The sequence below is a fragment of the Periophthalmus magnuspinnatus genome, chromosome 11 (assembly GCF_009829125.3).
Source record: "Periophthalmus magnuspinnatus isolate fPerMag1 chromosome 11, fPerMag1.2.pri, whole genome shotgun sequence".
Classification (NCBI taxonomy): Eukaryota; Metazoa; Chordata; class Actinopteri; order Gobiiformes; family Gobiidae; genus Periophthalmus; species Periophthalmus magnuspinnatus.
In genome coordinates, this window is record NC_047136.2 from 19,920,092 (window position 1) to 19,941,079 (window position 20,988).

General features: G+C 40.6%; 1 protein-coding gene across 2 annotated transcripts in view; it reads right to left on the minus strand.

Annotated features, from left to right (window-relative positions):
• Positions 1-20,988, minus strand: part of LOC117378306 (MAP7 domain-containing protein 1-like) — a 40,068-nt gene that overhangs the window by 13,321 nt on the left and 5,759 nt on the right. The window contains exons 2-6 of one of the 2 annotated variants that reach the window (XM_055225537.1): positions 10,098-10,295; positions 8,236-8,301; positions 3,437-3,600; positions 2,873-2,981; positions 1,076-1,180 (exon numbers count right to left, since the gene is read on the minus strand). In XM_055225537.1, the coding sequence (XP_055081512.1) occupies positions 1,076-1,180; positions 2,873-2,981; positions 3,437-3,600; positions 8,236-8,301; positions 10,098-10,295 (642 nt within the window). The remainder of the gene's footprint in view (positions 1-1,075; positions 1,181-2,872; positions 2,982-3,436; positions 3,601-8,235; positions 8,302-10,097; positions 10,296-20,988) is intronic. The other variant, XM_055225539.1, reaches the window with a different exon arrangement.

The window sequence follows — 20,988 nt, forward strand, 5'->3', positions numbered from 1 at the left end:
TATGGGCCAACATGCTTTTCCCACCACCAACGAGCCAACCCCAAAAGAGCAACGAGATGTGAACCAAACAACAGCAACGAGATGTGAACCAAAAACACACCAAGACCACCACAACAAGATGAGACCAAACGCAGCCACCACCAAATCAAAACAATGTAAAATGAAAGTGAAACTAAAACGAGCTCACGATGCAGACGATGTGATCCAGGCACAGGCAGCAGGCAAACCACCGAGCGGAGCCAGGACGAGGAGCCAGGGCGAGGAACCAGGGCGAGGAGCAGACTCAGTACTACACTAAAATGTCAAATCTACTCAAAATGGCATTTAGTAGGTGATGAGCCGGTCCCAGACATTTGTAAGAGTTTAGGGAAGAACTTTGACTTTAGTGAAATACTTTTAAACACTACTGAGCTCAACAGTCCCGGCCACTTAAGCCCGCTGTAGTTCTGGAAAGACTCCATGGAGACACAGGAAGGGCATCTGACACACAGGGACATCTCAGAACATGTCTGTACAGATCTGAACTACAAGGTTAGCAGCTTTTATGGAGAATTTCAGTAATGCAGTATTTAAGTAAATACAGATTCACTCCATTCACATTTCAGTGTGCTTGTTTGTTTATTTGTTTGTTTCTTTGTTTCTTCATTTGCAATTCATCTTGAAGCTTTATTTCTTGACCAACTCAAGTGTCTAACTGTGGTCCGCTCCTTTCCCCTTGTTCCTGGCCGGTTCTGGTTCTGATTTAGGGACGCACCGATCTTATACTGGTATCAGATATAGATCAGATATCTACTCCAAATCAGTCAACATGCTGTTGGACATTTAAACTGATGTAATAAGGTGATTTACAGGTCTGAAAAAGTCTCAGAATGTTTTATTTTGAACTTTTATTTATTCAAAGTTGTTCTGTTCCTACTTGAGAGCTAACAGCTCCATAACACCTTTGGATCAGGTTTGTATTATTTCATTTTGGTTTGAATGAAATAAATGCTGTTTCAGTCTCTGCTCTGGTATGGGTTGATATCAGGTATCGGCATAGACTCTGGACCGGTGCGTCCCTGGGTGTAGTTCTTACTTCTGCCAGGGGAGTTCCACAGGGTGGCGGAGGACTTTGACAGTCTGCTGTTAATGACAGGGTCCTGGGTGCGAGGGAGGGTCACTGTGGAGGAGGAGCATCGGCCTGCACCAGAGAACGCAACACAGCTGTTCAACCACCAGGGCGGCGATACACACACGCTGCACCTGCTCTTTAAAGAACAGGTGCAGACAGGGACAGAGGTACTTCTTCTGCTGAGAGTTGGAAGAAGGTTAGGATCAAGAGGAGGAGTAGGGGCTTGGGTGGACAACATGGGCTTTTGGAGGAGGGGTATAGGGTGGAGGCGGAGGGATTTTGGTGGATGAGGCAGAGGTGTTTGGATGGAGGAAAAGGGCTTTGGGTGGTGGAGGAGGAGCTTGGAGGAGGAGGATGGGTTTGGGTGGAAGGGTTTGGATGAAGGAGGAGGGGTTTGGGTGGAGGAGATGGGCTTTGGAGGAGGGGGTATTGGGTGGAGGAGGAGGGGTTTTGGTGGATGAGTAAGAGGAGTTTTAGTGGAGGAGGAGGGCCTTTGGTGGATGAGGAAGAGGTATTTGGGTGGAGGAGGAGGGGTTTTGGTGGATGAGGAGGGGTTTGGGTGGAAAGGTTTGGGTGGAGGAGGAGGGGTTTGGGTGGAGGAGGAGAGGACTCTTCTGCATCTGTCTCATTCAATCAATAACTTCATAAGTAACTACACCAAATCTTCCATCGACAAACAGATTAAAACTGTGACAGAAACATGAAGGGTCACAACTCTTTGAACGTTCTTCTTCACTGTTGGATCTGACAACTGTGACTCTGCTCCGCCCTCTGTGCTCTCAGAGCACTGTCTCTCACCAAAGACTGTATAAAGACATGAACTAAGTGAGTGAAGCTCATCAAAGCCAGAGGTTATAGAGGCCAATTTGGAGCTGAGTTCCATATTTGGAATTTAGACTACGAGTATCATAGTAACCAATGAGCCAATCCGGAGCGAGGCTGTTGAAGGAACACCCCTTCCCACCCGCATCACTAGTTCAGCACTAAGCACGCCCATGCTCACTTCCTGTTTCGAATATTAGCTACGTCCATATATATTTACAGTCTATGTCTCACACTGCTGGCCCTCTGTAAAACACAGTTTTTTAATAGCATTGCACTTCTGGTTTCTTTTTTTAATGATATTTATGTCAAAACAAGTATATACAAATCAATTCCATCTTTCTCTTAAATCTGAAATTATTCCAAGTGCTCCCTGGCAAGTCCTCACATACCACTAGGGGTCCCTGTACCCTTGTTTGGGAAACACTGCTACAGAACAATAAGCAAAACAAAATTAGCTTAATAAAACAGCAGCACAGAGTCACTGTATGTGAACATAAATAGGTTCACAGGTGTTAGCTAACAATCTCCAGTGACAGTTAGCTAAGAATTTCTTTGTATTCAGTTAGATCAGATGTGAGTCTCAGTGTGTTTAAACTCAGTGTTTAAACCGTGTTTAAATTGTTCATAAATGTCAGACAATAGCAGAACTGAAAAAAGTCTGACTCCAGTAAAACAGAACTTTGAGGCTTCTACTCAAATACCAATGACTCTGTTTCTAAGAATAAACTATGAAAAAGGCAAACTTTGATCTGAAGATATTTAAGTTCAGTAACACGTGTGTCCACAGCGAGAGAACACATAATAAACAAGCTAACATTACAAAAAAAACAAATGGGAAATAACAGTAGCATTAGCCTGGTGTTAGCCTCATGTTAGCTTCACATTAGCTTTACGTTAGCCTCACGTTAGCCTGGCGTTAGGCTCACACAGACTCACTCTCTCGTCTGGAGGTCTGGTTGAGTCCTCCGGCCCACGACCATCTCTGCTGACGGATCTCTGCCCAGGTCTTCTTTGTGGATCTCTTGATGGCTGCTTCATATCGCTCCTGACAACAGAAAGAGTTTATTTAAAGGAAAGGCAAGTTTTGAAACAACTGACTTTTAGAAACATTTGTGTCTGACACAGAAGATCAGAACAAGATCAAAACAAGATCAGAATAAGATCAGCTCAAGATCAGAACAAGAATCGAGTGATTTCAGACATTATAAAAGTTTAAATCCCCAGTGGATATTTTCAACATGCCCAAAACTCAGACTTAAGATGGATTTCTAGTTGTCTCTGTTTGTCCTCCAACAGAGCTCTTCTCTCACCTCCTCTCTTTTTCTCTCTCAACCTCTCTCTCCCCTCCTCTGTCTCTCTTTCTCTCCTGCTTTCTTACTCCTCCTCTCACTCACCTCTCTCTATCCCTTTCTCTCTTCCTCTCTCTCTGTCCTCATCTCTCTCTCCCCTCTCTCTCTCTCTCTCCTCTCCTCTCTTTCTCTCTGTCTCCTTTGTTCTTACCTTGTTTTTCTCTAGTTTTTGTCTCTGTTTCTCCTCCAGCAGAGCTCTTCTCCTCTCTGCTTTCACCCTCTGCTCCTCCAGTCTCCTCCTCCTCTCCTCTAGTTGTGATTCTCTCAGTCTTCTTGCTCGCTCCTCTTTCTCCAGCCACTGTGCTTTCTTTGCCGCTGAAACGAACAACAAAAAACAAAAGGATTATTTAAAAAGAAGATAATAATGATAATATTAGGAAAAAGAGAGAAGATGAAGATCTGTCCTGGTCTTGGTTTAGACCTGGTTTAGTCCTGGTTTGGACCTGGATCAGTCCCAGTTCAGTCCTGGTTTAGTTCTGGCTTAGTCGTAGTTGAGTCCTGGCTTAGTCCTGGTTTAATCCTGGTTTAGTCCTGGCTTTGTTCTGGCTTTGTCCTGTCTTAGTCCTGGTTTAGTCCTACCTTGGTCCTGGCTTAGTCCTGGCTTAGTCCTGGTTAGGTCCTGGTTTAGTCCTGGCTTTGTCCTGGTTTAGTCCTACCTTGGTCCTGGCTTAGTCCTGGCTTAGTCCTGGTTTAGTCCTACCTTGGTCCTGGCTTAGTCCTGGCTTAGTCCTGGTTTAGTCCTACCTTGGTCCTGGCTTAGTCCTGGCTTAGTCCTGTTAGTCCTGGTTTAGTCCTACCTTGGTCCTGGTTTAGTCCTGGTTTAATCCTGGCTTTGTCCTGGTTTAGTTCTACCTTGGTCCTGGCTTAGTCCTGTTTTAGTCCTGGTTTAGTTCTACCTTGGTCCTGGCTTAGTCCTGGCTTAGTCCTGGTTTAGTCCTACCTTGGTCCTGGCTTAGTCCTGGCTTAGTCCTGGTTTAGTCCTGGTTTAGTCCTGGTTTAATCTCGATTTGCACCCCTCCTTCTCCTCACACACACACACACACACACACATGCGCGCACACTCACTCACTCACTTGCACACACGAACACACACACTCATGTGACTTGAAAGGTGGCACATGGAGGGTGTGACGCATGAACACAGAACGAGTTTACACAAAATGGACATAAATGCATAAAAATACATGAAAAAAACATCAAAAATAATAATAAAACTGTCAGACTGGCAGTATAAGGGTTAATACTAGAATTTTTCCAAGTGTTACAACTTTTGACAATTTCGATTGAATGGACTCAGTACTCGATATCAATCCCAATACCACAATGACAATAAAAACACTCTTTTTTTAGACATTTGAATGAGTTTCCACATTAAATGGTCCATGGATGTATACTAGTCTATGTGTCTTATACTTGCGAAAGATACAGCTCAACATCATTCTAAAGATAGTTAATTTCTGTCAATGGGACTTTCTTAAGTATCGATACCTGCAAACAATGAGGATCTAGTTTCGATGGTAGTCTTAGTATCGATTAGTATCTGATTCTTTTGACAGCTCTAGTATTATCACACTTTCAAACCTGTGCACATGCAACTCATATAAACTGTCAATAGGGGGCAGTAGTGCAGGTTTGCATATAGCTGTGTTATGCAAAACACCATAGTCACTTCAGCCTGACTCAGCTACAGGTCGGACTGAGTCGCCATAACAAAAGCATGATGTTACTACAGAGAAATACTGTGATACTACAGAGAAATACTGCGATAATACAGAGAAATACTGTGATACTACAGAGAAATACTGCGATACTACAGAGAAATACTGCGATACTACACAGAAATACTGTGATACTACAGGGAACGACAGAATTACTACAGAGAAATACTGCAGTACTACAGAGAAATACTGCAATACTACAGAGAAATACTGTGATACTACAGGGAAATACAGAATTACTACAGAGAAATACTGCAATGCTACAGAGAAATACTGCAATACTACAGAGAAATACTGCAATACTACAGAGAAGTACTGAGATAAATGATGATACTAAAAATACTTCACATTAGTGACACAATTAGTGTTGTTCTGATACCATTTTAAATCTGATCCTGATATTTGGCCTTAGTGTGCTCACTGATACAGAAGACAACACAATAGAAGACAACAAAAGACAACACAATAGAAGACAACAAAACACAACACAACAGAAGACAATAAAACACAACAGAACACAACAGAAGACAACACAACATAAAATAACAAAACACAACAGAAGACAGCACAACAGAACAGAAGACAACACAACAGAAGACATCACAACAGAACATAACAGAACACAACGCCATATACAGTGTGTCGTATTTGCGAAGGTAAACATGGCCGCGATTCGTCTCAGTTCTGGGGCATTTGTGCCTATTTCAAGTTATCTGACCAACCAAAGCCAACATTTACTTAATTGAGAGATTTCCAGAAGTATATCAAGAGGGAGTAGGGGTTTTGTCTTTGTCAGACTGTGGGCCCTTTCTGCCAGCTCCATTTGGAGGAGTGTGTGGTCAGGAGCTGGAGTCGTGGGACATGTGAGCCACTTCACTCACACAGAAGGTGAACATGAACGTACGTGATCACCTTTCCCAAACACGCTATAACACTATTAAAATGTCGTCTATCTGAAACGCGACATGTGTTCAGACTGCAGTCATAACAGAGACAGATCAGATTTATCAGTCATATGTATAAAGGGCCCGATGATGAGTTGTGCTAATTTAAGCACTTTTACTTTTCACTTTCACTTTGTACCACAGAGCGTGGTGCTCTGCTAACAGCACCAGAACTGCACTGGAAATGTTTTGTCCCAGTTTGAGTTAGACTTTATATATCTGAGCATATTTTCTGAGACTCTGCTCTCTGTGTCTCTGCAGAAAATGTAAAGTATTTAATATATCTCTCTACAACATCCAAACATGGACTAACAATGTCATGTCAGAGGCGTTTCAGCTAATGGGATTTCTCTGTGTTCACAGCATCTCACTGTAGAACGGCTCTGGGTTCACCTGAGACAGAGACAAAGTGGAGCCATTTTTGAAGACCAAAGACGTGAGTGTCACCAGAGGACTTTAAGACATAAGATTAATATGACGAGTGCATGGAGCCAGGACTAAACCAGGACTAAACCAAGATGACAAGTTTGTAGAGCCGATCCCAAAACTAATAATGAGAAGCTTAAACATATATTCATCTCTTATATAGAGTTATGTCCATAAAGTATTTTATAATTTAAAATTTTAATCATTTCAAAAGCAATTCATAAGAAATACTCATTAGATTTGTTCTGTTCTGTTGTACTCAGTGGTTAAAAGAGTTTAATCACATGTGACTGAATTATTGGTCCATTTTTCTTCCAGAGATCAGTTACTGCAGATGTCAACCTCGACCTTTTGACTAAATCTGTGACACCACACCTGCAGGACCTTCAGCCAACCAGCATTTTCCAGCAGATAACGCCCCACCACAGTGGGGTCTGCATGTTTGTGATTTTCACATCATTTCCAGACCATTGGATTGAAGGCACAGACCAATTGCTTTTGCACCAGGTTCAGATGTCACACCTCTGGGTTTGTTTCTATGGGGCCGTGTCAAAGATATGGTCTATGTAATCCCTCAGTCATCCAGGTCTGATCCATAGCAAAAGAAAAATATTAAATCTGTCAGCTGGACAAAACGTTGTAGGAGTGCAGACCTAGCCTACAAACAGAAACTGTAAACAATTGGTGTTTTGAGTTTCAGTGTAGTTAGCTCCTCCCTTCAGACAGATATAAGGCAGTGTCCATCAGTAATCGGACCAGAACTGAAGAAGCGGCTTGGATGAGCAGCAAAACGTCTTCACTCCTACAATGTTTTGTCCACTCAACAGATTTTATATATTTTTTGCTATTAAACATATTGTGTATGGAACAAAGAACGGGACATTACTGAACCACAGTCAAAGATAACAGATGCGATTGAACCATTGATGACGCCCTGATGCACTTCATGAGACTAATGTGCCCATATAGAGGTGTATTAAATGAGGTTAAACACTTTGGAAACCACTGAGTATAACAGAACAAGTCTGATTCAGATTTCTGATCAAGTGCCTTTGTAATAATGTTTAAATTGTAAAGAGACTTTATGGACACACTGTATATATTTTTTATCAAAACAAATAAGCTGTTAGCATAAAAATGGGCCATGCAAGAATCATGAATTAAACTTTACACAAAATTAGAGAAATGTTTTATGAGTGAAATTAAAATGATTTTGGAGCAGAATTAAAGGAGCTGGCTCAGTCAGTCTTACCTTGGAGCTGAGTTTGATGTTCTGAACAGCCATGCAACAAGAGACGACAAGATCATACAAAGTGTGAGTGAAAAAAGGTCAAAGAGATGGAGAGAAGAGAGGAGAGAGGGAGAGAGATGGAGGAGATAGGGGGGAGAGGGGGAGAAGAGAGGAGAGGGAAGAGAGGGAGGAGAGAGGCAAGAAAGTGAAAAGAGAGGGTGGAGAGAGGGAGAGAGGGAGGAGAGAGGGGACGAGAAGAGAGAGGGGGGAGAGAAGAGAGAGGGAAGAGAGGGAGGAGAGGGGGGAGAGAAGAAAGGGAGAAGAGAGGGGGAGGAAAGAAAGAAGAGAGGGGGAGAGATGGAGGAAGAGGAGAGACGGAGGGGCAGAGGAGAGAGGGGGGAGAGGGAGCAGAGAGGGAAGAGAAAGGGAGAGAGAGAGGGAAGGGAGAGAGAGAGAAGAGAGGGAGGAGAGAGGGAGAGAGAGAAGAGAGGCAGAGAAAAGAGAGATGGAGGAGGGAGGGAGAGAAAGATGTGGAGAGACAGAAAAGGGATAGAAGAGAGGGGGAAAAGAGAGAAGAAAGAGGTGGAGGAGAGGTGTTAGAAAAGAGGGTATTTTTAGATTATAGGGTTACCGATGTATCTGGCTCTCTCTTCTCTTCGCTCCTTGGCCAGTTTCTGTCTCTGTTCTGACGTCATTTCTGAAACAAAAAAATTAATAAACACATTTGTAAAAAATAATTATATATAAATAAACTTCATCACAACAAAGCGCCACATGTTGTCGGCGCCCCCTATGGATAGCTGCACATCACACTAGGGAACAGGTCTGTCTCTGCTCCTGCCTGTAATAGACATACACCTTTATCTCTACTTTAAACCCATGAAAGACATAAAACAGAAGGAGATCATCTTACACTGAGGCACCAAGGGTCTAAGATACACTTCAAAAGTAACAATTATCTTTTTCCCATTTTTGTACAATCCAACATTTCTGAAAAACTTTGAGCATGCAGCTGTTTGAGCACATACAAACAAGACAGGAGCAGAGACAGGAGCACAGATGTATCCTGGATTATACCTTGTGGCACTAAGGAGTTAATAAGACAATTCCTGCTCAGACATTTATGTGAATAAATTTGTTAATTAGGGCCCGAGGACAAACATATGAGAAGGGCAAGTCAGTGATTCGTCTGTAGGAGTGCGAGAGCCCTATTGTATTTGTTCAATTTTGGGGAAAATCGCAAAAATCCAGCAGTAAACAATAATACTGGTACGTGGTATCGAAAAATCAGTGAGTTCAGTGAGCTCTAATTTTGAGTGAAGACCATGAGAAAAAATATTAGCATCAAAAATAGGGCACATCAGGACATGTAAAAAATGATATTATGACCCAGCCCTAAATCCTACAGGAAGTCGGCCATATTGGATCAAACCTGGGACAAAATCACTCATCATAATCTTTTGGCATCTCCGAGTTTTCATCAAAAACACTTGGCCAAAAGCCATGCGCAATAAAATATCAAAAATCAATTACATTTAAAATAAAATGTTGGGCGTGGTCACGGTGATTTTCCAGCAAAATGTCAATTTTTGGAAAAATGAAAAAATGTCTATCTTTCATAAACATTGTTGGATTTGAATGGACCCAATGAAGCGTGTGTGCACATTTCTGAGCTGGACGTAATGACATGTAAATTAGGGCTCTATCTTTTAACATGGCTCTAATGAAACAACTGCACATCACATTAGGTTTGTCAAGTTGCTGTGTACAGTTTTGTATCATGTTTTTATATTTTTATGGAGAATTGTCGTGTGGGAGCAGAACGTTTCAGTTAGATTTAATATGATGTATTTTATTGCTGTCTTCCTTGCTTAAATAGACCAACATGACAGGACAGTTACAGCTCGTCTTTATTCAACAGCTTAACTCATCTCATCTGGTGCGTGCCCTGTGCACGTTCACTTTTGTTACATTTTTATCGTTGCGCTTCTCAAATGCACTGTACCACAACAATAAGTAGGAACTATTATTATTATGAAGAAAGTAAATAATGTATCCAACATGATATAATAAATGATATTCACTAGTAATAAAAATAAGTACAAAGTAATAAACAAAATACTAATGACCCAAATAAATTTTAATACATAAAATAATATACGCCAAATAAATCAAAGGTTACATAAATTTGGCTGAACGCATTCTGTACTGTACAGGAAACACGGCGCAGAGGAGATTGATTGATCTATGATCTTAACAATCTACAGTCCCTTAGCCAATCAGGACGCAGAACACAATGTATGTTCATACACTGTAAAAAAAAAAAAAAAAAAAAGCATGCAAAATTGTACCCAAAAAAAATCAGCGAAACAGCGAGACCATGAAAGGTGAAACACGATATAGCGAGGGACCACTGTATATAATTTTACATAATACCCCCCCTTTTAAAATTTATGGATAAATACAGTTTGTTGTATGTGGACAGTGCAGTACCTTTCTTGGGCGGTGGGCATGGCTCTGGTGTGGAGGGGGTGGGGTCTGGTGTGCAGGGGGTGGGCTCTGTTGTGGTGTTTGTGTCTGTGTGAGTGCTGGAGTCACTCTTAGGAGACACATCTGTGAAGGCGGAGTCGTCTGGGGAGTGGGAAGTCTTCAGCTTCTCACACTGGATTTGGTCTGACTGCAGAGGGAGAGCTGAGGAGAGAGAGGATATGGAAAATCAGATACTAATCGGAACTAAAACTAGTATTGATTTGCTCATTGTTCTCAGGTATCGATACTAAAAAAGTGTCACTGACAGAAATGAACCTTTCCTGAATATGTTTATAATGATCTTGAGCTGTATCAGAACAAGTATAAGACACATAGACTAGTATACACCCATGGACCAGTATGGAACCTACTTGGACCACTGAGGGAGTACACAGATATATATATATATATATATATATATATATATATATATATATATATATATATATATATATATATATATATATATATATATATATATATATATATATATATATGTGTGTGTGTGTGTGTGTGTGTGTGTGTGTGTATATATACACACACACACACACACACACACACACACATATATACACATAAAACACACGCACATACATATAGACATGATACTATTTGTCTGTCCTTCTCCATTAAAACCATTACATCAGTAAAATCTCTATAAAACAGTCTGATCTAAATGCTCCAGACTCGCCATGACTTTCATTATCTCTGCAGTTTCACAGTCACTTGGCGCTGTCTCCTCAGGTTTTCACAGCTGCGATGCTAACAAGCTAAAATAGTCGCTAACACGCACGAGCAAATACACACAAGCTAACCTGCTAATCCCACATGTCTTCATTAGCACTGCGGTTCATTAGGACTCATTAGAATCCCAGTTCACACACGGTTAGGATACATGTGTGAACAGAATGTTAATCACACGTTCAACAGGAGGAGACAGGAGAAGCGGAGCAGGAGTGCACCAGTCAGCAAAATGGTTTTCTATTCAGTGTAATTGAAGGTTTTAATTTTACAAAATGAGACCAGTGTTTCATCATTTCTATCGGTCAGTGGTGTTTTTAAAACCAGACACTGCAGATGAAGCGAAGAAAACATTTTATATTTAGAGATATAAATAAATGTCTGCTGTAGTTTCTATTTTATATAAATGTAAGTGTTTCATCGTCTGTTTATATGGAACAAGAGACAAAACTTTACTTTTTTGGGCCATTTGAAGCTTTAAAATACATGGAGCCAGGTTTATATTTCTTGCTTTAACATAGAGGCCATTCTGGATTCTTACTTACTTAGTATTTGAGTAAACAAGATCTTACTGAAAATCTGCCAAAAAAAATCTAGTTAATAAATCAGACTTGGAATTAGATTTTTTTTTTAATCCTTTTGTGTATTTCATCAAAATTGTGGTCAGTCCAAGATTGTGAACCTTGTTCTGTTTGTTTTATAGTTTGGTGTTTCTTTTTGTTAAACAGCACTCATTGTGTATGTCTGTATGTTTATGTTCAGGCATTGATACTGGACAACATTTTTACTTGATTTTAATAAGATAAAATCAAATCATATCAAAACTCAGAACTGATCAATGAAAAAAAAAAAACAGAGTAAAAAACAGATTTCTGTCCTGGACTGGGCTGTTCTGGACTGGGCTGAGCTGGACTGGGTTGGACTGGGCCGGATTTGTTGATAATAATGAAATTGTGAAAATAGCTCAAAATTAAGAATATCATTATGCGCTCGGTCCATTCACACCTGGTTCTTGTCGGTCAGAGTGTGAGCGACGTGAATGACTTCAGTTTTGTGTTGTGGTCAGTTTTTTCTGTATTTTTGGCTAAACAAACAAGAATATATCCTCCTCTTTCTATTGACTCTATTGAGGTCAGACTGGTCACAATTATGGACCCCTGGGACACAGCAATGTTTCTGGATAAATCAGTATGTGCAAATGATAACATCCACTGTGTCCGAGAATAGAACTACAAAAGATACAAGCACACCAGGGCCGATTAACACGATCATGACGCCAAAAACATGACGGTTACCATAGTTACTAAAAACACAAACTTTCCTCTCTCTTCTTCTCTCTGTGACTCAGCTGTTTGTTCTGTCTCTAATTCAGACCAGACACAAACCACGTCACTACAACACATTTTCCCCTCTCTCCTCTTTCCTCCCTCTATCCTCTCTCTCTTTTCTTTTCCTTTCTTTCTCTCCTCCCTCTATCTTCTTTTCCTCTCTCTCCTCCCTTTATCCTCTCTCTCTCTCTCCTTTCTGTCTCTTCTCTTTCCTCCCTCTATCCTCTCTCTACTCTTTCCCCTCTCTAGCCCTTCTCTCTATCCTCTTTCATCTCTTTTTATCTCCCTCTCCTCTTTTCCTCCTCTCTTTGTGTTTGAGGTCAGTGTGGTGACCTCCACACTGACCCCAAACACAAAACTGCATAATGGTTTGAATCAATATTTATTCTGTTTGATTTTGTTCCTAGGAAATGAATTTGGTGAGAAACAAAGTGACACTGCACCAGAAGGTCATGAGGACTTGAGGTATTGAGGTATTGAGGTATTGAGGTCTTGAGGTCAAGAGGTCATGAGGTTGTGAGGTCATGAAGCTGTGAGGTCATGAGGTTGTGAGGTCATGAGGTTGTGAGGTCATGAGGCTGTGAGGTCATGAGGCTGTGAGGTCATGAAGCTGTGAGGTCATGAAGTTGTGAGGTCATGAGGTTGTGAGGTCATGAGGCTGTGAGGTCATGAGGCTGTGAGGCCATGAAGCTGTGAGGTCATGAAGTTGTGAGGTCATGAAGCTGTGAGGTCATGAGGCTGTGAGGCCATGAGACTGTGAGGTCATGAAGCTGTGAGGTCATGAAGCTGTGAGGTCATGAAGCTGTGAGGTCATGAGGCTGTGAGGTCATGAGGCTGTGAGGTCATGAAGCTGTGAGGTCATGAAGCTGTGAGGTCATGAGGCTGTGAGGTCATGAGGTCGTGTTTAAAGAGGTGTTATTCTGAAATTTCTGTCGCCTCGTCAAAAGCACGCCTGAAAACAGATCTTTAAATGAATGACACTGAACCAATCAGAGTTCAATTCAAACTCAAACTGTTTTTATAGAAAACATTTTTATTTGGACAGCAGTAAAGTAATTTTGAGCATTGTCAGGGGCAGAGGTCAGACTTGAGTTTGAACGTTGTCAGGGTCAGAGGTCGGATTTGAGCGTTGTCAGGGTCAGAGGTTGGACTTGAGTTTGAACGTTGTCAGGGTCAGAGGTCGGATTTGAGCGTTGTCAGGGTCAGAGGTCGGACTTGAGTTTGAACGTTGTCAGGGGTTGGACTTGCGTTTGGGTCCCTGCACTGACACTGAAACAGGAAATACTTCAGAGAGGAAGTGCATTCTTTTAAACAACAACACAAATATCTGAGAAGTAATCTGAACTGACAAACTAACACAAGAACACGTCTGTACAGATCTAAACTACAGGGTTAGATATTTTTATGCAGCATAAGACCCCATGGAGGGGAGGGCATCTGACACACAGAAGCACTGCAGAACACGTTTGTACAGATATGAGCAGCTTAATGCAGAATAAAACAGTAGATTTTGTTGTTTGTGGAGGAAATAATGGAACTTAAAAAATGACAGTCTTTGTAATTTGCTCATTACCATTGAAATTTGGATTGGAATGAATCCTACCGCTAATATAAACTCTAGGATTCAGTACGGCATTCCCCGTGTGTTTATATAAACTATAAAATTTAGAGCATCTGCCGAGGGCACAGGCTGAACATCCCTGATATTCCTGAGGCTGATCTGACATCAACACAGCCAACAATAAAAACAATTACATCCAAACTAACAACAACAACAATAATAATAATAATATACCCCAAAGACTATGACAATACAGTTAAGCATTTACATTATAGAGCAATAATTACAAATGCACAGATCCAGCTTTTTCAGTTCTGATAATGATTTCGATACTATGGCTTTGAGTCTCTGCTGATCTCAGAGCAGAGACTGAAACAGCATTTATTTAATTTAAACTAAAATAAAATAAAACAAAACTTATCCAAATGTGTTCTGGAGCTGTTTATCTCTCAAGTAACAACAGAACTTTGTGTAAATAAAAGTTCAAACATTCTGAGATTTTCTGGGCAACTACAACCTGTAAACAGTCTCATTACATCAGTAGGACTTCGCCTGAACCGATACTTGGGAGCCGATATCTGTTCCAGAATCAGATCAATGCATCTCTAGTCCCCAAAAATGAACTAAAACAACATACAGACAAATAAGGACAGTACAACATGTAGTCACATTTACATCACAAAAAAACTGACCTAAAAACCTCCAGATCGACCTCAGCACCCCGATAATGAGATAATTAAGTTGTTTTAGCTACACATCAAAAAGTTTGCTAAATATGCAGTATTCAAATTAAACCATAAATTTGAAACCTGACTCTTGTGAGCTCCATGTTCTAATGTTGTTCCCTCCTCAAAAACAGACCTGGAGGTGTGTTTTGGTTCATTCACACATGTTTGAGTAACACTTTATTATTAGTCTGTCTACATCTCCAAAGCTCAAAATGCTCTGCTCCACCTTGTGATGTCATCAAGTGGTGGATTTAAAGTTAACAGCTACTATTCAGATTAATTTGAACTGCTTTCCTCCTCAGTACTTTTGCTTTTAGTTTAAATATGTTTGTTTGACCTTTTGTTCACTTGAGGTGGTCCATAGAAAGTCTCTAATATCTGTTGTTCTGAAGTAGTTTAAATAGTACTTTAAATAAGGCTAAAACAATAGCCAACGACAACGTTTGGCATCCAAGTGATTCTAGTGAAGCTGTACGGAATTTAAAAACACAGTGGGGCACTTTTATTACTACTTGATGGCATCACAAGGTGGAACAGAGTGTTTTCAATTTGAGAGAAGAACTCAGCCTAAATCTCCAGGTTTGTGTGTTAAACATGTGTGAATGAAACAAAACACAACTCCAGGTCTGTTTGTGATGAGGAAACAACATTAGGACACAGATCAGAAAATAGTGTAACATGGGCCTTTAATAATGTGAAAGCTATAATTAAACAAAAGTGAAAAAAGTAAAAATAATCCAACATCTATCCGGATCAGAACGGTATTGATATGTGATAAAGTGGGGATCATCTCCATTGGGCATTAGCAAAATTATTTTTAAAATGTCATGACAATTAGGGTTAGGGGCTAGGGCTAGAGTTAGGGACTAGTTTTAGGATTAGGGGCTAGGAATGGGGTTAGGGGTTATGGTTAGCTTGATTACTTGATTAACATTTTTGATGAGTGATGTTGTGTATCTCCACTCACTTTAGAACAGAAAAGTAAACTCAAAATGTCCGCTCGTCTGAACCTCGAGAGCCAAAGCTGAACCCAATCCACCTCATCTGTCAGCTATTTATAAACTGGACTGACACACAGGCTAACGAGAGGAAGGGAGGAAGGGAGGGAGGGGGAAAAGAGGGAAAACAGGAGAGAGGGGAAGGCTAAAAGGAAGAAAGGGAGAGAGAGAGAGAGATAAAGGCAGGAGAAGGAGAGAGATGTGGGTCTGTGGGTTAAACATGATATGACTTTACATGTGACGGCTTCTGGAAAACTGCACCTCCCACAAGGCACAGCCCTGTAGTCTGCCCGAGGGTAACTGTGGCACCTGTAGCACTAGTATAGTAATAGTACTAGTAGTAGTAATAGTAATGGTAATAGTAGTAATAGTAGTATAATTAGAGTTTTCTCTCAGTGTACCCTGTGTCAAATGAGCTCAACAGTGACCGACTTCCTGGTTCTGGGTTGTTCGCCTGGTTCTGGATGGCATCTGTCTGCGAAACTTTATAAACCACTGAGTTATTAAAACTCAGTGGACTTAAAACACCCGTGTTATGGATATTAGTTAGCACATAGCTGGTTAGCACATAGTGGTTAGCACATAGCTAATCTGAAATGGACTTTTAGAGCCTATACCAATGTCTGCTCTGCATTACCAATACTGGATCTTATCAATATATGTAATATAAGCAAGGACCTAAAGTATTTGTTACGTTATCGTGCACAAATGAACTTTTCACTTTTGTATAAAACAAAATCAAAATGTGTTTCTCTGCAAAATAAATTAATATATTAATAATATCTGAATATCTGGAATGTACGACCCATCTCAGTTTTTTTAACAAAATAACCAAAAGATCACATTTGAATGCACACAGATGCAGGCTGTAGACATCTGAAATGTGAGGATGGCTAAGTGTAAAATAAACATGTTAGCTAGCTGTATCTAGCTGTTGATCTGAGATGAACTCAGACCCCCTGACTGTCCCATGCTCTGTCTCATGTTCACATCACACAACAATGAGCTCATGGCTACAGAGGCTCACCAGGGACAAAAACTCAAATCCTCAAGGTTTCAGAATAAAAATGACTTTTAATCGTAACTTCATTCTTGTTTTATAATCGTCATCTCAAAACATTTGCTCCATAATGTCAAAGAAAAAATACAATGAAACATTTCCTCCATAATGTCAATATACGGAAAGGTGTATAATTCGAGTCACTGTAGTAGTAACAGAAGTAGTAGTAGTAGTAGTAGAGTTATATAGAGTTATATAGGCCCCGCCCTCTGAGACTATGACATCATCACAGACCGGACCCTGGGCCTATGTACAGTGGACCAGTCTCATCCTCAGCGTCTCCTGCTGTAAATGTGCTGTTTTCAATAACACTGTGTTTATGTGGATCACAACTGCCTCTGCCTCACAGAACAGAATTCTGGACCTGGACTAGAGACACAAACTCAGATCTGAACCTCAAAGCCGAGTTTTGAACTGAAAACGCTCTGTTCTTCCTTGTGATGTCATGTGGTAATACAGGAAGTGCTTCACTGTGTTTTCAAACTCCACACACCTTCACTAGAATCATTTGGATCATTTAAGCTCTGGAATTGCCAATCTACTACTGAACTAAAGGTAAAAGGAGCTGTTAACTTGAAAATTACCACTTCATGACATCACAAGGTGGAACAGAGCATTTTGAGCTTTGGAGATATAGACAGACTAATAATAAAATGTTACTCAAACATGTGTGAATGAAACAAAACACAACTCCGGGTCTGTTTTTGAGGAGGTAACAGCATTATGACATGGCTTAAAGCTCACATGAGTCCACATTTGTTTAACATTTAAATCTGGTCTCTGGTCTGTTTTACATAGGTTGTGTAACTTAAAATAATATAAAATAAAGTTCATTTTGGATTGAAGATATTCAAGATGGTTTCTTATCATTTCCATGGGGCTGTGGTTATTGTTGTATGTGTTTGGGCTAGGCTAAAGTTTTGGTAACATTGCCTTTATATGAGAGATGGGCAAAACCAGTGATTTTTATTTCGTTCGGATACCAAGTAAAACTATGGCAAGTATAAAGTATCGTGACATTAATGTAATCAGATACCAACAGGTTTTGTATTAAAATGCATTCAATCCTTCTACTATCAATATCATGGGCTGTATACATAAATGGACAACAGGAGCAAACTGGAAGTGAGCATTGGAGCACTTCTGGCTCCTTCGACTCTGACTCCAGTTCACTTTACACTGAAAAACTGTGGTGAGAGTGACAGTGAAAAAACTGTTGGCTAATGCTAGCTAGCTTGTGACTGTCATGTTATTTGAGAGGAACTTGTTTGACAGCACAAATCAGCTCAATTGTTGTAGTTCAGATAAGTCAGTTCTTTATGGTCAGATTGTGTTAAAACAAAACTCAGATTGACAGAGCTGCAGACAGAGCAGTGCCTCAAGTTAACGTCACACCCCCCAGAATGTTGATGGCATCAGCTGCAAAGTAAGAGGGCATAGAGAGGCTTTCATTATTTCTGCTTCACCCCAATTTGAAATTACCTAATAATAAGATAAGTTTAGAAATATAAAACAAGTATCAATATTTCCGCATGAGAACTGATTCTTAACAATACCCTGTCAAAGCCATTATCAAAATATTTAGATCAATACTTCTAGAATGTGACGATGTCATACTCCAGATGGGGTCAAGGGTCAGATTTCCCTACTGATTACATTATACTGTAATCTCCGAAAGGTAAATTCACAAATGTTGAACCTGGTCATTTCTATTAGTGACTGAGCCAAGAACTCACTGTGTTACAACAACAGCGCATATCAACATGACAACATACATAAGATAAATATATCGCTGAAGTTACTATAGACGATAAACGATAATACTGAAACACATTTATGTCACTCACACGAAAACCCAAGAGCAGATTTAAACTATTCAAAAACTATTCTAAATCTACAATATTGTTAAAAATCATGAGCTTTAATACATAAACACCAGAATGAAATACTTTAGTCGTTAGTTTGTGTTTGTAATAAGTCATACAAATTATTCAAACTTTTACAGATTAAATCTTATCAAATTCTGACCCCCCCAAAATCTATAGTTCCAGCTTTATATTGAATCAATCAAATCAAAAATTGAGTCAATCGAGTGATTACAGTGAAAGGCCTAGTTGTGATGCCACCTGAAAGAGTAATGTCCTTCTGAAGGCTGGCGGTCAGAAGGACTCTGGAGAGGTCACTAATCAAACATGTGATGGGCCAATGCTCTGTCCAGTTCTTTTAATACATCTGAGCTTCAGAGGTTTGGCCCATCTCAGGTTTCTGTGGCCCTGGGTCACCAAGACGAACAGAAACACACAGGACAGTTTAGAGCTGACTTTAGCATGTTTTAAATCAGACCTGTTCTTCAAACTGTTCTGTTTAGATCTTTAACCATGTTCTAGTCGTTTCTTCTCATTGAGCCTCTGAAGTTGTATTTGGAGTGATTCATGTTTGAGTAATCTTTAATCTCTTATTTTCAAGATGCCATTTTGTCGGTGTACCCTTGTTTTCAACCGGCACTGGTACACACCCACTATGACATATGCACTTCCTTCTCTAGTTTTATGTTCTTAATCGGTGATACTCGTAGGATTCTGCAGCATTATGTCATCATTTTGGTACAAATGAAAAAAAAAGGGCTCCAGATCACACACTACAGAGGGCTCCAGACCACACAGGGCTCCAGACCACATACTCCAGAGGGCTCCAGACCTCACACTGCAGAAGGCTCCAGACCACACTGGGCTCCAGGACGTATGCTGCAAAGGTCTCCGACCACACAGGGCTCCATATCACACACTGCAACTGACAGAGGGCTGGCCGTGGATCTCCCACATCACTGACGATTAGACGAGATTCATTCACCATTTCTCTTTCATCAACAATGGTGAAGAATGTATTACATTTGATATACTTTGATTTGATTTACTTGAGTCACTTCCTCTGAGACTAAACCCACTTCCTGTCCTCAGATCTCACTCCGGTCTAGACAAAGTCCAGAGCAGGTCCAGGGCAGGTCTATAGCAGGTCTATAACAGCAGGTCTATAACAGGTCTATAAGTGGTCTAGAGCAGGTCTATAACAGCAGGTCTATAACAGGTCTATAAGTGGTCTAGAGCAGGTCTATAACAGGTCTACAGCAGGTCTATAACAGGTCTATAATAGGTCTACAGCAGGTCTATAACAGGTCTATAATAGGTCTATAACAGGTCTACAGCAGGTCTATAACCGGTCTATAAGTGGTCTAGAGCAGGTCTGTAACAGGTCTGCAGCAGGTCTATAGCAGGTCTATAATAGGTTTACAACAGGTCTACAGCAGGTCTAAAACAGGTATATAAGTGGTCTAGAGCAGGTCTATAACAGGTCTACAGCAGGTCTATAACAGGTCTATAATAGGTTTACAACAGGTCTACAGCAGGTCTATAACAGGTCTATAAGTGGTCTAGAGCAGGTCTATAACAGGTCTACAGCAGGTCTATAACAGGTCTATAATAGGTTTACAACAGGTCTACAGCAGGTCTAAAACAGGTCTATAACCGGTCTAGAGCCGGTCCAGAAAAGCTCCAGAGCGTGTCTACAACAGGTCTACAGCAGGTCTAGAACAGGTCTTCAGTCGGTCTATAATAGGTCCAGAGCATGTCTATAATAGGTCCAGAGCATGTCTATAACAGGTCTAGAGCAGGTCTATAACAGGTCCAGAACAGGTCTAGAGTAGGTCTATAGCAGGTCCAAAGCAGGTCTAGAACAGGTCTTGAACAGGTCTAGAGCAGCTCTAGAACAGGTCTACAGCAGGTTTAGAGTAGGTATAAAGTAGGTCTAGAACAGGTCTATAATAGGTCTAGAGCAGGTCGAGAACAGGTCCAGAGCATGTCTATAACAGATCCAGAGCGGATCTATGTGAGGTCTTTTTGGATGAGGCTGTGAGGAGATGATGTAAACAGTGAATCACACTAAAACCATCTGACTCTGAGTAAACGCCCTCAGGAGACGACTGTTCAAACTTCAATTAGAGCAGCTCAACTATTTTGGAAATTACCTAGTTTAGATCACATTTAGGTCACATTTAGTTCATGTTTAGGTCACATTTAGTTCATGTCATCAACATTCCCGGGAGGAATGTTGATGACATGAACACTGATACTATCTGGGCAGAATACAATACATTAGACCAGTACATTAATGAATTCCTTCTTTTCATTCATAAAAAAAAAAACGTGGACCCGCCCCTTGCCCGCGCATTAAATCATCTACAACTTAAAAGCACCAAGTATATCAGGGACCGTGTCTTTGGAAATAGGTCATAAAAGAAAAGTCAAAAGACAAAACAGTAGTCATGTCCACAACATCAGTGCCACAGCTCTACTGTTGCAGGAAGAGCAACCACAAATCATCTGAAACAAACAAGCGTAGCGTATTACCCAAGACACACGTTCCAATGTACGTGCTTACAGCAC